Source organism: Argentina silus, assembly GCF_951799395.1.
Source record: "Argentina silus genome assembly, chromosome: 19".
NCBI lineage: Eukaryota > Metazoa > Chordata > Actinopteri > Argentiniformes > Argentinidae > Argentina > Argentina silus.
Window position 1 is genome coordinate 11,342,278 of NC_139673.1, and position 19,538 is coordinate 11,361,815.

At 45.0% G+C, this 19,538-nt stretch overlaps 1 protein-coding gene across 1 annotated transcript; it reads right to left on the reverse strand.

The window, feature by feature from the left end:
• Nucleotides 1-1,696: 1,696 nt before the first annotated feature.
• syt9a (synaptotagmin IXa) lies at nucleotides 1,697-19,267 on the reverse strand (the record flags this gene model as incomplete). The annotated part of the gene is made up of 7 exons (XM_083690902.1): nucleotides 19,105-19,267; nucleotides 14,275-14,800; nucleotides 13,564-14,119; nucleotides 6,075-6,195; nucleotides 5,629-5,800; nucleotides 4,944-5,073; nucleotides 1,697-1,765 (listed from the first exon to the last, which is right to left on the reverse strand). The coding sequence occupies exons 1-7, from the start codon at nucleotides 19,250-19,252 to the stop codon at nucleotides 1,697-1,699; spliced, it is 1,722 nt and encodes a 573-aa protein (XP_083547028.1). The 5' UTR covers nucleotides 19,253-19,267.
• Nucleotides 19,268-19,538: the final 271 nt, after the last annotated feature.

Consider the following 19,538-nt stretch of genomic DNA (forward strand, 5'->3'; position numbering starts at 1 on the left):
TCCAGAGCGCCTAACAGGCAGGTCTGATTGAAAACACACTTTCAAGACAGCGACAAATCACCACTGATCAGCCTGTCAGCCAGCCAATCAATGGACAGCACCACAGGATGAATTGAGCCCCCAAACAAACCCAGAACTCCAAATTAACAACTCCAATTCAATAACCAATCAGCCTGCTCTAAAACACACAAGCTGATACAGTATCAAAGGAAACAGGGAAGTCAATACTCTGTCAGAGCCTCAGACACATGACCACTCGTATCCTCAACAGAGCATGCTGTTCAACAACATGATATTGAGTGAATTCAGCCAGTAATAAAACATAGTGGTTGGTTCAGGAGTGGGATATATGTCATGATTACACCAAAGTTTATTGATAGCTCATTTGTGAATGTTCAGAGCAGATGTTTATATGATAGGGAGTCGTTAGTTATGAGCTCTCACAGACACACACACACACACACACACACACACACACACACCAGAGTTTCATCCTTTCACTTGTCATGGTGATCCACTTGGGTGTAATCTCATTGATTGATTGGATTTGTAATATGCAAATGTTAAACAACCGACAAATCAACAAGCTGCAGAGCAAATCACATTCTTGGGCATGCACACGTGCATATTCTGTACACATTAGCATCTTACCTCATAAGTCATTGTTTCTGTCATGGAAAGCCAACTCTCCTGATTCTCCTTCTCTCTACTGCCCCCTTTCTTTTTCCCTTCTTTCCAACTTCCTCACATCTCCACATGTTCCAATCACCCACTCTAGTCAGCACAGCTTTGATATTGTGACAGCAACAGCAATTATAATTGAGGAGGATGCTTGTTTTTTTGTGATGAGGAATTAGCCAAATAGCCTAACTGAATTATACTCAGTTTTCTCCAATTCCACAGAATAATTAGATAAATTCAATAGATTATCATCTGTTCTCGATGGTGATTCGTATCATTGGACTTTGCAGTCGTTCAACGTCGCCCAGAGAGGCTGTGGTTTTCATAGCAACAGGAAAGATATTAATATACCGTACGATGGTGTCAATGTTGGCCATAAGGTTGTTTTTTTTATTAATTCATATTCATTGATAACATTTGAAAGGACATTTTTACTTACAGATACTAAGTCTAGAAATAAATTGTCACTGCACATATCTTGTGATCAACTGACAGAACTTCACATTCAGGAACAGACATGAACAAACGGAAGAGAAGATACCCCACCACACCAGGACCTCATGCACCGCTTCCAAATGAAAAAAAGTTATGGCAGTTCAACTGGTCATAAGTACACTGTGCAATACAGACACACCCCATTAAAAACAGGTAGCAAGACTATGTAAAAAACGGTTACTTCAAACTCAGGCTTAGAGCAAACTGTTAAAACCTCCCGGTTGTTTTTCTCACTGACTTCCTATTGGAACTGAATTAAAAAAGAATACAACCATTATGTGGTCACTCAACATGCAACTGAATCAAATCAGCTCCCCATGCAAAGGTCCACCCTCAGAGACATAGACATCTGACTATGGTTGGTGTCTCATAACCGTTAACCGATAACTGCCAGGTTGACCGCACACGTTGGTGAGGACCGCATGTCTCCCTTTCAGCAGCCTGGCTCTCCTCCGGCTTGGTTGGGACCCCTGGCTCCGTCTCTGTGTGGTCATGTTCCTGTGGGATCAGTCGGTGGAGGTTACGGAGACGGGGGTGTCTTCAGGGAGTTGCAGGACCCTCCCTGGCTCCCGCCTGCGGCCCCTTGATACTGTAAGAGAGACAAGACCGTGGCACGTCCTATAGACATTGTAGTCACGTACATGTAGAGACATGAATGTGGAAAACTACAGTTAGCTCAGCCACTGTTCAAGTGTATTTACTGGGTCATTTAGTGAAAGTCAGCTCAGTAAAAGTTTCACGTTTTTTATACTGTTTCAATATATTGGACAAGATCAATAGCTTCTTAGCTCTGTTAAATCTTGCAATGTGTCACTGGTTTTTTTTGTCATTCAATGAAAGGGTATATGAATATGGGCTGTGCAACACTGAAATATGCTTCATAAGTTATCTTTGCTGCCTTTGAATCCTCTGCTTTCTCATACTGTGCTACAGTCCCCAACTCAGACATACTGGAGTCAACACAAGACTGGCTCATACTCCCAGCACTCCCACATGAAAGCTCTGAACAAACTCCCTCCTCTCGCCTGCAGACATCCGCCAGTTTGGAGTTGGTTAGTTAAGCAAGCAGAAAAAAAGCCTTCCTCTGCCTTCATCTTAGTGAGGTCAGTTCTGTTTCCCTGAGAGAGGGTCAGTTCTTCTATGCAGTAATTGTTTTGTTTGCCAGCTTAAAGCAAAAAAGGATGGAAGCCATTATTAAAAGAGAGAGATGAATTACATGCACAAACAGACAGCAGAAGTAAACAGAGTTTGCGTTCTGAATCCCCCTTGTGTATTAGCCGTGTTTTGGATAGGAGGTTTTAGGATGAGGAGGGGCCCGTAAAGGCACAACAACCTTGACTCAAATGGCTGGGGAGGCCGACTGATAAATAATAGATGTGCTTTCCTGGTGGCTCAAATTAGAATTTTCAAAGCAGAGACACATAATGTAAGTAACCCTGAAGCAAACAAAGAGTCTTGCTTAATTTCCCCCCTCTCCGGCTTTCTCTCCTCCTGCCACTGTCTGTTGCTCTTCTTTCACTTTCTCTGCCTTTCTCATACTCCCCCCCCCCCCCCCCCCCCCCCCGATTTTCTCTCTCGTTCCCCTCTCTGTTACACTTCCCCTGGCTCTCAACCTTGGTGGTTGACTGTGTCATGTTCTAAGGGAAGCAGGAAGTCCTTTGATGTAAACACAGTAAAGCCATTACTCCCGGCTGAGTGCACAGGTCACACACATTATCTTTCAACTCCTCAACTCTCCTCACAGTAACCTTGCTAGTTTGTTATTCTCCCTTCCTCCCTCAGAAACCCTCAGCTTCAATAATACATATAGAATATATTTACAGTGCCCTCCATAAGTATTGGAAAGAGGGAGCATTTTGTCTTCTTTTACTCTATTCTGCAACAGTTTGGAACTGAAATCAAACAATTACTATGGGGTCAAAGTAGAGATTCGTAGCTTTAATACAATGGGTTTTTCTTTCAGATTGGGTTTAGCATTTAGAAAGTATAACATTTTACAACACACTCTCCCTATTTCAGGGCTCCAAAAGTATTAGAATAAATCATATAATGTCCAAATAAAGTACTTGTGTAGTATTTGGTCGACAATCCTTTGTATGCAATAACTGCCTGAAGTCTGCGACCCATTGATCCCACCAGATGCTGGGTATCTTCTCTGGTGATGCTCTGCCAGGCCTGTACTGCAGCCATCTTCAGTTGTTGTTTGCTTTGAGGTCTTTTTGGCTAAAATCTTATCATCAGGAAATGAAATGCAAGTTCAATTGGATTTATATCTGAAGATTGACTTGGCCAGTCAAGAACATTCCGCTTTTTGGCCCCGAAAACCTGCCTAGTTGCTATGGCAGTATGTTTTGGGTCATTTTCTTATTGTATGCTCAAGCACCATCCAATGAATTGGAGGCATTTGCTTGTACTCGAGCAGACAATATCTTTCTGTACACTTCAGAATACATTCTGCTGCTGCTGTCAGCAGTAACATCATCAATTGACAATAAAAGACAAGTTAGTCAGTTCTTGTGGCAGCTTATACATGCCCAAACCATAGCACCTGCTCCACCATGTTTTCACAGATGAGGTGGTATACTGTAAATCTTTCTTTCTAATGATGTTACGAAATGTTGATTTTGGCAAGTCTAAGGTTTTGGCGATGTTTCTGATATTTCAGCCTCATAATGGCTTCCTTGACTCTTTGGTCCTCATGTTGACATACACCAATAGCAAACTCCAAATGCAAAGCCTAGAATCAATACCAGACATTGACAGCTCTCTTATGCCTGTATAAATGATGTGACGGAACACATCTGACTAACCAGAAACACTTGTCAAGACAATTTTCGAATACTTTTAGTGCCCTGGAATAGGGGGAATATGTATAAAAGAGGTATTATTTCTAAATGGTGAAACCAATCTGAGAAAAGAAAATATTGAATTAAAGCTGAGAATCTCAACTTTAACCTGAAATCCAAACTGTTGGAGTATAGAGCTAAAAGAAGACAAAATATTCCTCTTTCCAATACTATTGGAGGGCACTGTATATATCTATACCAACTATTGATCAATAAGTGTGCACAGCCCCCATTGAACTGCTGCTTAGCCACGGCCTGCAATACACAGCAGCCATTAGAGAGAGAGAGAGAGAGAAGCCAGGCCAAGCCAAGACAAGACATCTACTGTTCCATATTGTATGTGCTCCCTCTCGATAACAGTGTGATATAAATGTACTGTAAATGGCAGAGCTATTCAACATATTTCCAAGAATCTTCAGAAAAACACGTTATATCAACCTGCACCTGGCCACATTGCAGCCATTGTTTTTTTAATGACATCTTTTTCTGAATACATTTAGCCTTACGAAACAATCCTTTGCACATATCGTAGGTTTACTCTCTGAAAAGCCTTGGAATTCTAGCAGGGATGTTTCTTAATAATAGAAGAACTGACTGGGTCTTTGTGTTGAGAGGTTGAGAGGTTGAGAGGTTCTCAAGCTATTGATTCTCTGGAAGGGATGAGCTCTTAGAAAAGAGCGGCTGAGTTTGATAAATGAGGCGGTGTGGCAGGTAGCGACACACTACTGTCTGACTTCTGAGAACACAGATGTGAGTCCAAATAAACAGAGGAGGAGAGCTTTTTTTTTGCTATTTTGACAGCATGCAATGTGAATCAATTTTGATGAAACAAACCTTGAAGACATCACACGCACAAAAACACACATGCATGCACCCACACACACACCCACACAAAGACACAGACACACACACACACTTTACCTCAACAAGGGGGTGCCAGTGGGCGATGGGTTTTCGAGGGTATGTCAGCATTTCACCCCAGTGGTCTCGCCCCAGGCTCTCCGCATCGTTGCCCACCTTACACACTCCAATGACCTCATTATGACCTACACTGTGGAGAGGGTGAGAGACAGAGTCCTTCTTCAATCTTTCCTCCAGTCTGGAGATATGGATGGAATACAACACAGTAACCTTGTTCACCAAAATCATCTTGCTTTGAATCAGGGCATTGAAGTTGTGTTTGGAAGAGACAGCTCTGGAGACAGCATTCAAATGGTACAGTTTACTGGCAGAACTATAATTTACACTTAAACAATTTTGGGGAACAGCTCCCTTTACTGTAATGGTGATAAAAGAGTCTCAGTAGAAAAACATAGCAATACCTCAGTAGGAAAAGATACGGGAAAGATGAGAGAGAGCATAAAGTCAAGCTGTTAGATTGTTATCCATAAGATAGGTATTGTTGCCTTCTCTATTTCACGATACTGAACACTTGAGTGGTTTTGAACCCCTTTGGCCTCACATGGAATTAAAATTACCACTCACTCTGTATTGGACCACTCACCCAAGGGTGTATCTGGGATGCCTGGGAAACTGAGTTCTATAGCAAAGGGGTTAAATACTGCATGAGAGCCACTGACTGATTCTGTTCATATGAGACTCTCACCGGTCGTAGTCCATCACTGCAATCATTAGGCCGATCTGGTCAATGTTTTCTGGAGGAACATCAAAGACGATGGCTTCATTATAGACGGGGTTCAGGGTGTTCCTCTTGGTGGAGGTCTTCCTCTTCTTTAATCTCCGACCGTCACACATGAGAGACACCTTTACGTAAGGGTCTGGAGACAGAGAGAGAGAGGGGGGGAGGGAGAAAGAGAGAGAGGGGGGGGGGGGGGCAGTTGATATCGGTACTGTCAGCACAGTATACAGTATTCTTATTTGTTCACCCATTATCAGTATAACCTTTTCAACATTTACAGTTGGTTGTCAACAGAGGCTTGCAAGGTTTGTGTACAGTAGTGCTAGATAAAATACTCCGTCGGAACAGGAGTTTGTACAGTATGTCGGTTGTGTTGCTATGGTCTGAAGGTGAGGAGGTTATGGTGTGTATACCGGATGCTCCAGTGATGTCCATGGCCTTGAGGTTCCTGGCCTTTATCATGGTGATGGTTAGTCTGCCGGCCGTGGGCAGGTAGCAGAGGGAGAACATAAGGTCTCCCAGGTCCACGTTATCCTGAGAGGAAACACACAGACACACACACACAAACCACAATATAAACCATGTCAATCAATCATTTAAAGATCTTTTGTTTTATTCAAACCAAACAAAAACTGGTCATGAATGAAATGAACAATGATAAAGAAACTCTTCCTTCTCATTGGTTGGGAAAACTCCCTCACATTTGCCAATAACAGATTCTGACACTTCACGTGACAAGACTTCGGTTCTGCTGTAAAAAGCAACAGCTCAATTATCACTTGTTCTGAAAATAACTTTTCAGAGGAGGTGAGACTTCCATATCAGAGAAGATAGTCTACGGTGAGATATCTTCAGGAAGATGTTAAATGAGGGAGCAAGAAATGCTTTCTTTGGTTTTAATTGATTTCCCCTGTTAAAAAGTTTCCCAACTATTTTCATAGCTTTTACAGAATACCTGTAAAAAATGTATAGGATGTGATATTTCAAAATGAATTGCATGGTCATGTTTCATGTTGTAGATTAAAGTAGACCTACCGTAAAAACTGTAATTGTAGCCTTGAGATACATACAGTGCTAGTAAGAGTGATGGAAACTACTAGAAATACATTTCTCTACCTCTCTTAGGCATTCCAAAGGCATCCGAGATTCAAGCATGTTTGCACATGAACACCTTCTAAATAAGTTGTAACTTGTTTTGACTCCAAGCGGTTATGTCCAAAACACGATTAATAAACCAAAATGAGGTGCTTCTCAGAATGTTAAAGCACTCCACACTCCCTCCGATTCACTGTGTTCCATCGGCCTGAGTGTAGCAATGGTTTTCTCCCAGAACCCCCTGTGGTCTCCCGTAGAGAGTTCTCTGCTTCCTGTGACATTTACACGCCTCGCCATAATTGTCCCTCTCCCGGGGAGCTCAGAGGTGCAAAGGGGAAGAAAGGGGTTATATCGCTGTCCCGTGTGCCGTGGGATGCCCCCCAAGGCCTCTCTCCAGCAGGAAATGGCATTTTAAGACAAGCACAAGGGTTGGGGGGCGAGCAAGCGGGGGTGCAGTAGAAGGTCACGACTGTGCTCTGCGGAGAGTCTGAGAGAGATTGCCATGTTGCCTCATGGTCCCAACTCTCCCAGGCATAACAGAAGCACAGCCACAGATGAGGCTCCAAAGCAGACTGTAACACTGCCAACACGAAGCATCAAAGCCAGGGACATTACTTCCACATCACTCAAAACTTGCGCATTTACCAAGTCAAGGTAAGGCCAAGGTGAAGCTAAACAATGAACACCAACAAAACACCACTGCTAAAGTACATAATGTACAGTACATGGTCCTGGTAGAAGACTGTGTTACTCTATAGCTGTACATTACTCTATGGCTGTGTTACTCTATAGCTGGCTATACATTACAGTACCTACACATCCTTTGTAATGTGTTGGCTCTTTGCAGTGCATAGAAACCGAGAGGTTGTGTTTATCATAGTCCTCGTATTCCTTTGTGCTCAGAGTTCGAGATCATTCCAATGCAACGAATCAGCCTCCTTTGTGCTATCTTCTCTGTGCAGCAGGAAAACAAACCTTAAATCACTCACAGTCAATTCTATAGACAGTCTCTGCATCATCTTTAAGGATGAGTCTGCAGTCCACAGTATGCAAGCCCTTGCTGTGGCGTGATTATGACAAATGGCCAACATTGCAGCAGATAAGGCCTCTCTGAACTGTGTGTGTGTGTGTGTGTGCTGACTGAGGAAAGAGGGCAGAAATGCCTCACAACAAACAGTGGGCACACAGTGGACAGCGATGTTGTTATAAAGTGCTGCTGGATACTGTTATTACCTGAGGTAATCAATACATACATTCATATTCTGTGATACCACTGTGGTCTGGCAAAGCAGTGTGACTAAAGAAGACAGATGGTTCCCTCAGACTAGAGAGACCAGAGGTCAGTTTGACCCCCCAACCCCCACCGTGTCCGTGGCAGCCAGTCAGTCTGATCGACCTCCCAATCCCCTCTATCAGGATTCCTCCCCTCTGATTCGCTGTCAGAGCGGAGAGAGAGGCATCTAGCTCAGTTTGAGTTTGTTGATGGGGGGCCGCTCATCTACAACACCACAAATACAGGTCACGGTCACCCCCAACACTTCTGCTGCTCTTCATGGCAATTCTACCCTAACAAGGCTTTTTCTTGAGGAAAGATGGGTCTTTGAAAATGAGATTATTTTTTTCTTCTTGATAGATGACAAAAGCAGCACTCCCATACTGTACATAACTCTAATATAAATACTTTATTTTTACTCTGCTTGAAATGATTTGTTGTTTGTCAAACCCAAAATAGCTCAATCAACAAATACTGTCTTTACCCTGACTGCTGCTCTGGTAGTGTCTGGAAAGTAATTTTAAACAACGGCGCTACTCTCCTATTTTAGGAGCTCTGGCTGTTGTGTCTGTCTGTGTTCGTCACGCAGTGGCATCAGGGTGCACATGTAGCATACACGCTGTTAACACATGCAGCACAAAGTTAACACACAGCCAACATAACAGTAACTGATAGCAAATCAGAACAATACAACTGCTGAATGTTTAAGTTCTTGCCCATGTGTTAGGAGAGAGGGAAGAAGATGCTTTGTTTGAGAAATGCAGGCATGTTACTGCAGTTGTGAGGTTTCACAGAAACAAGTTATGGTGTAGAAAAGAATATACTTGTCAATCTTCACACTGTACACACAAATACAGCTGGTGGGTGAGGAGATTGTGTGTGTGTGTGCGTCTGTGTGCATGTCTGTGTGCATGTGTCTGTGTGCATGTCTGTGTGCATGCATCCCTGCATGCATATGTGTGTGTGGGTGTGTGTTTCGTCAGTGATGTGAAAAGATGTGAGCAAGATGCCCTCAGGTAGTGAAAAGAGCTATGAATGATCTTGTCAGCTCTGTGACTCACACTTCTCTCTCAGCAACACTTCAGTGGTATTGTTTCATCCTGTATCACCCTTCATCTCATTCGCTCTCTTTTCTCCTTGAGCTGGTGAGCAGAGAGAGGAAAGGCAGTATGACTGGATGGATATCGTGGGATATAGAGAGAAGTTCTGTCAGGTTTGTGTTGATCACTTTGTACGACGGTATGGATTTATGACATTGTATCTGGCTCTCCAACCTCTTTCAAGGGTGCTAGACCTAGTATTATAGCCCTGCGGTAATACACTGCTTCTAACCACATGGTCCATGGTCAAGCCCCAATTCCTGCTGTTCTCAGTCATTGCCAACATTCAGGACCTTTAAAACACCCACACAATGTTATCGTTATGTGTATCACTGTCAGAACCATTGAGATATATATATATATATATATATATATATATATAAATGTATTGAAAACATCACACGCACAAATATATATATGTATCCCTATATATATATATATATATATAACTAGATACAGCTAACTATGACCACCTAATGGATTTCCTATGATTGCATTGAAGCCAAGAAATGCCGTTTATGGGGCCCACCATAGCCGTGTGTATGCTTGTGACGTGTCTTCAATTTGTTTAAAAAAAATAAAAAAAACTTCTCGCCATGGCCGGCTTCAAAATCTCTCTGCAGGATTGCTCCCCTGGTCAGAAGTCATGGCCAGATTGCTTGAGTGTAAATACTGTAGCAAGATCTTGGATGAGATGGTTACCATTGGCCATGTAATGGTGGTGTTTTGATCTGTATGTCTGCTAAAGGTCATGAAGGCGTCATCTCACTGTGCTGTGTTTGCAAACTGTTTTGACAGTTCATCTGAGACAGCTGCTCCAGAGAGCTTTATATAACCTGAGGCTAGGCTCACCATACTGTAGGCAGCTCAAAACAAGAACCATTGCTATCCAGAAGGGAATACTGTATGTAACAGATTCAAAGATCATCTACACCATCTGCAAACTAGGCTAAAGGTAATTTCACATTTTCCTGAGACATAAATAAAGACCCAGTGTTGCTAGCTTCAACCCTGGAACACATCCTACTTTTCAAGTCTTCCCAGTCAACAGAGAATTGGGGACCAGATCTTGGTCTTGTGATGGCACATATGGCTGTGCCGGAAACTGTAAGTATTATATGCGCCAGACCTGGTCCAAATGTGAGGAACCAGCCCTGGCTGAGAGTTTGCTGTGGGCCAGCTCTGGTATGAGGATACATTCCTGTTGCTCTTTGGTGGTTGGGACCTATGTCACATCCACAGGATGGCCAAGGCATGGCTTTTTCATAGCAAAGATAAGGCTCAGGTAAGGCTCATATGGCAGCCAGAGCCGGCCCACTTCTGGCCCGGGGAACAAAGTTGTAGCTGGGCCACATCCGGATTGGCTGTAGAAAACAGACGTGGACCAGATCTGGGCCATCATTACTCTGCTGACAGGGTTGAAGCATCGCTCAGTGTGAATGTAGCCACTACAGTGACATTGGAGAGGGCCATACAAGAGCATATAAATATAAATATAAATATAAATATAAATATAAAGTATCAGTGAGAACAAGTCATAAGGGATATGTGAGTTCTTCGTCTATCGTAGGTGGCAGAAACCAACACCTCACACACTCAGTGTCCTAATATCAACGCTCTCTCTCTCTCTCTGTCGCGTGCTGTTATGTGTAATGGGCTTCATGATAGAAAAGGCAGATATTGGAGTGCCTCCTTAATGAGCCAGGTTACTCAAAAAAAACTCCTCTGGGTCACTTCAATTTGGTCATCATCCCAAATAATACTTGGATCAAAGTGGAAAATATTTGATAGAATGAAGTGTTGCCAAGACTATAATGTACTGTTTCGGATTCACTTGTAGCTCATTATTCACAGAGCGTGACCTATAATATGTACTGTATTGTAATGTTTTCATCCACTCTCCTAGGGCAGCCTGTTGTCCACACTGAATATGTCCTATCCATAATAAGCCTATTAGAGGCACAGGTCAGGCGGCAGATCGGCATCATCGCCGAGGGAGAGCCTCATTACCAGACAGGTGAGGCGCAGGCGGGGGAGGAATAGGAGGCATGGGTGGGGAGAGGATAGTGGAGGTGGGGAGACCCCCCCCCCCCACGCCCTAATATACAGCCGTTGTCTCGAGTCGGTACAGGATATAATTTGAAGCCCACAAACACACACACACACACACATTAGAGAGACATCTAATTAGCTCTGCAAGACTCAAGGAGAGTGGCAGCAATGAGAGGAAGGGAGTGGAGAACTAGTGTTAACAAGGCTGCAGGGAGACTATACTGAGATAATCATCACTGAGGAGTACACTCACGAGCCCAGCTTCTGCGCCTGACTAAAACAGGCCTCACTAGAACACCGCTTTTGTGCACTTCACAATGACGGGGGTCCTGAGGGGGGAAGGACAAGTCACTGGGTGTTATGGCACATTATGTTTGCCTCTACCACAGGCAGCAGGGCAAAGTGTTATCTCCAACACAGGCATGCCCGAATGAACAATGAGTCACCTGAATTCATGAAATTCAATTGGTGGCTGTTGAAACAAACACTACACACTGTCCCCGTCAGTGAGCGGAGAGCTGGCATGGCCAGACAGTCGCTGTCGCGAGTCACTACAGGGTATCATTTGAAGCCCACGCCCACGGACACACATACACATACGCACACACACACACACACACACACACACACACACACACACACACACACACACGTCCCTGGGTGTATAGGAATGCCTTGAACAAATCTGTGCTATCATCCGATATGTGTCATCATACATCAGTGTGTGTGTGTGTGTGTGTGTGTCTGTGTGTGTGAGAGAGGGTGCTCTCTTAATCAGCTACGCCTCATTGATCTAGAATCACTGACCTCCCTGGGCAAGTATGAACTGTCTGCTGTAATCAGTGGGAGGAGAGGATTCTGATAAATGCCAGGCCCATACGCCATGAGAATTAAAGTAGGATCAAAGAGGGGCAGTGGTTCATCAATGCAGTCATCTGAGGATAGCTTATAAAGACATGCACCTTGATTTGTCCGATCTTACACAGCTTTAAAATGACCGCTCTCGGACATTAGGAAATCATATCAGTTTAAACCAAAAGAAAGACGCTTTCATATCACAGAGAGCGAGCGTCGGAGGAACGGAGGGAGAAAATGACGGCATCGTGGTGGGTGTTGCCCTGCAGACCGTGCTGCACTCAGAGTGCAGTCATGTTCCTTCATTCGACAGGCCTTTGTCAACGCTGTCACACACACGGAGCTGTCCATCACACACGCACGCACGCACACACACACACACACACACACACACACACACACACACACACACACTGTCAGTGCTGTCAGCGTCTCATTTGCATTGCCACTGTGATGAGCTCTCAACCTTGACGACCTTACGCATCATCACCATGGGCCCGTTTAGCGTTGTTGGGAGAGGTCTGACCCTGGGGAGGGGTAGGGGGAGGGGCAGGGTGGGTAGGGAGAGATTAGATGGAGTGGTGAATGCTAATGCTGATGGAAATGCCTCTCTGTCCTTCACCAGCGGTACAATACAGGGGAAGTCATTATGAGTCCACATCCACAAAGAGACAATGCTTCACCACTAAGAGATGATAGACCAGTAAAGTATATACATCATTCCCTTTGTTCTCCTAGATCTGTGCAGGCCAAACTAGAGAGGAAGCATACCGTAATAATGCCTAACTGAAATGATGAAGACATTATGTTTAGTTTTTTTATATCTTTAATGAAGCCTGTTCTCCTTCATTATGTTTTTAGACTGCACCTGACATATTTGGCAAATAAAATTGGCCGAAGCTCTCATATTGCCCCAGACTTGTCAGAGTTAGAAAGCAGAGAGTGTCTCATTAAGGTGGATGTCATGACACTGACACTGACTTTGCCCCAGGGTGAAAATCTCCTCCTCCTCCTCATTGCTACAGTACAGCAAGACAGAACAAAGTCATCAGAAGAGAAATCCTCTTTTCAAAGTGAGAACGCAGCTGCTAATTCCTCTCTCATTTCTCCAGAGCTGTCAGTGGGGTGAGTTGGCTCATAATAATTTATTTTGTCTCTCTGGGTAAAGACACTCTTAATTGGATAGGTCTTTGCTGTAAGTCATCTCCTGCAGACATATCCCAGAAATAAAGCACTTCTCTCTATTTTGTGTGAAGCGGCTTACTGAATACTCCCTAATATCCCTAATACTCCCTCTGGCTAAACTTGAAACATGTAGGTGAAGCATTCAAGCAGAGGACACTGCTTTGATAAAGTAATCACAAAATCTAGCACGTGACAATAGTTATCCAAAGCAAAGAGCATAGTTCATATTTTTCTATTTCTACATTTGTATCATGGCAATTTCTTTATCAATGAACTAATGGTTGGCATATCTCACAGATCGGTGATATCATGGTCATTAAACAGAAGTGACTCCTGACTCACCGAGGTGACATACTGGATCTCCCTGCAGAGTTTGGTCTCCCGGGGGAAGTCCACCAGATCCAGGAAGTTGTCCACCACCACTTGGCCGATGATGTCATGGCGTGAGAAGCGGTCAAAGTCGTAGACGCTGAAGTGCAGCTTGCGTGTGGGTAGCTCGGCGTACTCCACGGGGAACAGGAAGACCTCGTCGAACACGGGGTTGAGCGTCTTACGATGCACCTTGGTCTGGTGCTTGGTCATACGGTCAGGGAGCAGGTAGATCTTCACGTAGGGGTCAGAGGTGCCAGAGAAGTCCTTGGCAGGCAGGTCCTGGGCCTTGTGGATCTTCACGATCAGCTGCTCCAGGTCACAGTCGAATTTAAGGATGAAGTGGAGACAGCCGCAACCCCCACCCCGCCGGCCCCCCTCATCCCCCTCCAGCGAGCGCTGTTTGTAGAGCTCGGGTTTGAGACGGCCCAGCCCCAGACCCATCCCCGTCAGAGAATCTTGCCTCTGGAACTGAGCCAGGTTGAAGTCTGGGTTGGACAGGTTCATCTGTCTACGGATGGAGTTGGTTCTGTGTAGAGGAGAGATGGTAGAAGCACAGCACATTACTAAAACAACAATGTTTGTTTATAGGAGAGTCTGGAACAGCAGTTAGACACACAGACGCATCATAGGGACCTACAAACAGTCTGTTTGTGTATAGAAATAGACATAGAGTATACTGACCCAATCACAGATCCTGACCCAATCTCTGTGTGTATAGACATGGAGCGGACAGAAGGTGAGGGCTCAGTGGTCTGTCTCTGCATGCGTGGGTTGGTGTGGACCCCGTTCTCCCGCCCTTTACTCTGGGCCTCCAGGGGGATGTCTGGAGACGTGTGGCTGATCTTCATGGCTGCCTCCAGTGTCGGCAGGGCCACAGGGGGCGGCGATACAGGCGTCACCGGCGCCGCCACAGACGCCGTCGACGACGCCGTTGCCACAGGGGTGGGCTCTCTGATGATGGAACAGCGGGTAGACTCACGGCGGGCGAGGGGAGGGGGGTCCACGGCCGTGTAGACGGGCTCCCGTGGTTGGATGGGTGGAGGCGGCATGGGGCGGTCGTGGTGCCCATGGGCGTCCTTGGTGCTGGGGGAGACGCCGCCCTCCCTCCATGGTATCCAGCAGAGCTTCCATGATACGAAGAGGGAGACCCCGAACAGGGCCAGGCCACATGCAGTCACCACCAGGGACAGCAGGCTCACCGACACATCTATGGAGCGTGGTAGGAAGAGACAGGAGGATGGGGTGAGAAAGTGGAGATATGTGGTAAGGCAGATATGTGTCATCACCAGAGACACGAAGATCATGACAAATATACAAGATTGGGGTAGGGGACATCATTTATTTTCATCATCATCATCACCCTAGTCATCATCATTATTTTATACTGGAATATCTGCAGTGGTTGAAAGTCTCTCAAATTATACTGTGCACATTTTCAGAGGAGCATTTTCCTTGTGAAGTGAGTATTGAAATGACTCTCACGGCTGGGTAGAGTGAGCCAACATTCGCTGTGTCCCTTTAGAGACACATCAGAGGGATGGCCTAGGCCTGGTGAAATCACTGTGCTCTAATTGAAAGAAAAACACAACAGGGTTCGGTTAATTACAAGTGTGCTCTGCGGAAAGTTTTCTCTTTTCCCCTTCTTTTTTCCTTAAAAAGAGACCGTGACTAGCTTAATTAGGATTAGCCAAATTTGTTTAATTATCTCTTCTGTAGTCTCATCTCCGCCCCAGGCCCTGATTGTGCTCGGTGCTGTAATCCCCTGTCCTCCTCCGCTGATAAGTAGCAAGGAACACAATGTGCTGCTGAGGAGAAACCCTTGCTAAAAGTCTCCGAGAAGCTTTCGACCCATACAGACAGTAGAGCGTACAGTACGCCCTCAAACGGATCGTAGTTTGTTGGAGGAATGAATATCAATATGATGAATGCTCCTCTAAAGAAATCTAATAAGATGGGTCAAACAAACCACAGGAAGGAGTGCATTGTGTGAGAAGGTGTCTTGGAAGATATTGCATGTTGATCTGAAAAAGCTAGAGACGTGTACATAATGAATATTGTGAGATTATGATGTCCCAATACATTGTATAAAGCAGCCTACATGCAGTATGATCACCAGACGGCATCATAATGTGAATCTTTACGATGCTGACAGCTTTATCCCTTCCCGCTGAATAAAGCTGTAAACCAGATAAAGGACGCATACACCACTATTTGTGCCACTACTTGGACGTGTAAGAATATGAGCTTACAAATCAAAATAGGCTTTGAATTCCATGCTGGAGAAAAGTCTTTATTACTGAACGTCATGGTACCACTCACACACTGAGTAGGAGCTGGAGAGACTGTTTAGAACAATGTGTTTCACCACAACATGATTTACTGCTTTTTGGCCCGATCACGCCAGCCTCAAATCTTCCAAATAAAAGATTAAGATTTAAAAGCATACTGATGAATAATACAGGTCGGCTCTTTCACACTCGCACAGGTTCCCCCAGACAAAAACGGCAGGGAGTGGGTGGGAGAGTCGTGGAGTCTTCCAGAGCTCTCTGATTCATCTTGGCTCAAGCCTTCACAGTTACAACAGGAAGTGATGATGATTATCCTCAATTCTCACTGGGATTTCTTCAGAAGGTTGTGACATTCCCCTAAAACCAAATCTGTTTTAGTCATCATCACTCCTCATTTTGGTGACTGATCTTACCGCTTAGAACTTAAGACCTGAGGGTTACACAGTGTAACACAATGCATAAGAACGACACGGCATTCCTCCCTGTGAGAAGATGCATCAATGTAGCCAGGAGCAAATCGGAACTCGTTCATTCAACATCACATACAATGGCACTCCTGCTGCTGGGGCTAGGCTACAATGTACTATGATTGGAACTGGAAGAGTTTATCATCAAGTTGGCAGTTCCTAAAATACTGTATAGACCCACTCCATTATGATAGATGTGGAGGGGGCTTACAAAACTGAATATGAAAGGACATATTTCACTATCTTTTTTCCATACGTTACCCCTCCCCTCCACCTTGTTTTTCCTGTCTTCATAAGCCCTGTGGGTTTACACTGAAGCAGAGGAAATGATGACATGCGTCTAATTAATCTACAGGGAGGAAGCTACAGTAGCTTTACAGTTGAGCAGGAAGACGTATGCTAATCATCAGTATCCTCCGCAAAATCCGTAGGATCCTCCTGCCTAGGATGTTATATTCTCTAAAACAAGGTCGATATTGGAGTCTTACGAGGTCTTGATGACCACATCTTAATTAAATCTAATCTAAGACCTTGTAACATCTATCAACAGGGGTGAGAACTGGGAAGACAGCTGCCTTGCAGTCAGTGGGTAACTATAAATACACAGATGAGTGTGGAGAAGAAAAAACAAACTGCATATTATTACATTTTCTTTTTCTGGTTTTAATAAGCATTCAGCTGAAGAGATAAGACTCTGGTTGGCTGGTCTTTCACTGATCTGGATGGGGCATCTGTTGTAAGGACCAGGGGAAAATCATACACAGGGGTGGCTAATAGCAAGGCCTCCTGCATTAGATAGATCGTCAGAATCTGAAGGTGAGGCAGGCTGGAAATCATGGGTTTCGTTCATGAGTCCGGCATCCTACGCTTCCTCCCCCTCCTCCTCTGACCTCTGCTCTCTCCATCTCTTAGTTTCTAACCTCTTACCCCCTGCCTGTCTTCAGCCTCCCTCCCTACACTTTCTTATTTTTCCACCCCTGCTTTTTCCTCCTCCTCCTCTTCCTCTTCCTCTTTCTCCTCCCCCTCCTCCTCCTCCAGCCAACCCCACCCCATTCTAAACCCTCCGAAGAGGAGCACCAACATTGGTTCTTACAGAAACCATAACAAAAAACATAAAACAAAATGTCCTCCAATGAGTGGATGTGAAATATAGGTGAATTAATTGGTGTCTCCCTTTGATGATGATGACATTCCTCTTACTGACACTCCAGACACAGAAGTTCTCCATAGAACGGCAGGCTGTGCTTTTAGGCTGTAATTAAGATCAAAGACCTTCACAAACCACCATGAATTATCAGGTGCTGGATCCCTCTTTGAAAGCTACTCACCTCCAACTACTCTATAAACAAGTGGCGGAAGTTGAGGTACAGCAGTACTTGAAAGCCTTGTAAATTAAACACAATGTACTGTATACATTTTATGACATGTACAACCAGTAAATACAGCTTCTGATTCTGTGTCTCCTCTAGCATACTGTATGATCGGTAAGATGCCCTAAAAAGAGAAATTCCATAGAATTGCTGTGGCTACATTCATTTCATCCTGTGATTACCTTCACACATGTCGCTCTGACCACCTGCTGGACTTCATAAGACATCATAAGTGACTATCACAGACCTGTAGTTTGGCACAAATCAAGAAAGGTCTAGATGAGGCTTTGAAACCATGTTTCCATGGGCACAGGAAGAGAGAGCATAAAAAAATGTCATCTCGATACTGCTGATGAAATAAGCCAATCAGTGAATCACTACAGGGAGGTGAGAAACCAGACCAGCGGTGGTCTGTGTTTGACCACACAGTGGCATCCAATCGAAACCATACTTATTGAGCTCTGAAGGTGGATGAGTGTTTTCTATCTTGGGGGGAGATGTGGGGAGTGTGGAGGTGAGGGGTGCCCCTGTGTCCTGGGAGCATAGACCCTGCTTGGCAGGCTGCCCTGGGGCTGCTGCCTAGAGGGCAGAAATCTATAGACACCTGAAAGGAGTGGGACCCAAAAGCCCCAGGACCATCGTCACAAACATCCGAGAGAGAAAGAGAGAGAGAGAGAGAGAGAGAGAGAGAGAGCGAGCGTGGGTTAGTGATGACGTCCGCTACTATCGTTCCACCTCCCCCAGTGTCTCCAGACGCGAGCTCTGCATGCTAGTTTCGCAAAATCCCCGTTCCAAAACGCGCGGCATCCTCCCTCTCGTGCCAAGGCGTGCATGCATATGTGCACTCCGTCGGGAAATGGGTCACGTAACTTTGGATGGTGCTTTGAGAGGAGTACCTTAGGGTACATGCTACACGAAACGAGCGATCAGGCAAGCGCATTTAAACTATAACTGAACTGGCCACAGATAACATAAACCCCCCCATTCCACCCATCACGTCACCCCACCTCTCCATATCTCAGAATGAATGAGACTGCCATCAACTGCGCCCTAGATATAGGGGCTATCGAACAGCCCAAGTTGCATTAATTTGACTCCCTCTGTATAACAGCAGTCACTCAATTAACACAGTGCCGCAATACTCTAATCGACGACGTGATTATCAACCCACACATCTCAAAATCCGAGTGTAGGCTAAATGTAGGCTTATTTGCCAAATCCCAGTGCAACAAGTTATGTGTATGATGGACCCCAATATCCTCCTCCTGTTCACTGTACAATATGCATTTTTCAAACAGGTTCTCTCTGTGCGAATTTTAGTGCACACTTGTAAAGACAACATATTTACAGACACATAGTTTACACACATCCAACTGCCTCTGTTACCTGAGTCCGTGTACCGTGGTCTGGCGAGATCTCGGAAATAGTAAATGAAATCCAGACAGTTTTCGTTCTGCACTTCCCCCCTAGAGCAGAGATCCGACAGGAGTTCTAGTGCCTTTTGACAAATCTCGTCGTCTCTGTCGCCAGGCATTTCCCACCAGCATCCTTCTGAATGGAGGGGCTCTACGGCACCACCACACCACCCTGCCTGCCAGAGAGTCACCTATTCCCCGCAGCTCAACACCACCCTGCCCGCTGGAGAGTCACCGACCTCCTAGTTGAACCACTCCACCCGCAGGGGAGTATCCAATCCTCCGCAGCTCAACAGCCCTCCAACCGCCCGAAAAACCACCGATCAACAGTTCTGCCCACCAAAAGCAGAAATAACAGGGGTACTCTACCGGCACATCACAGATGAGAAAAAAAGGCAATATACT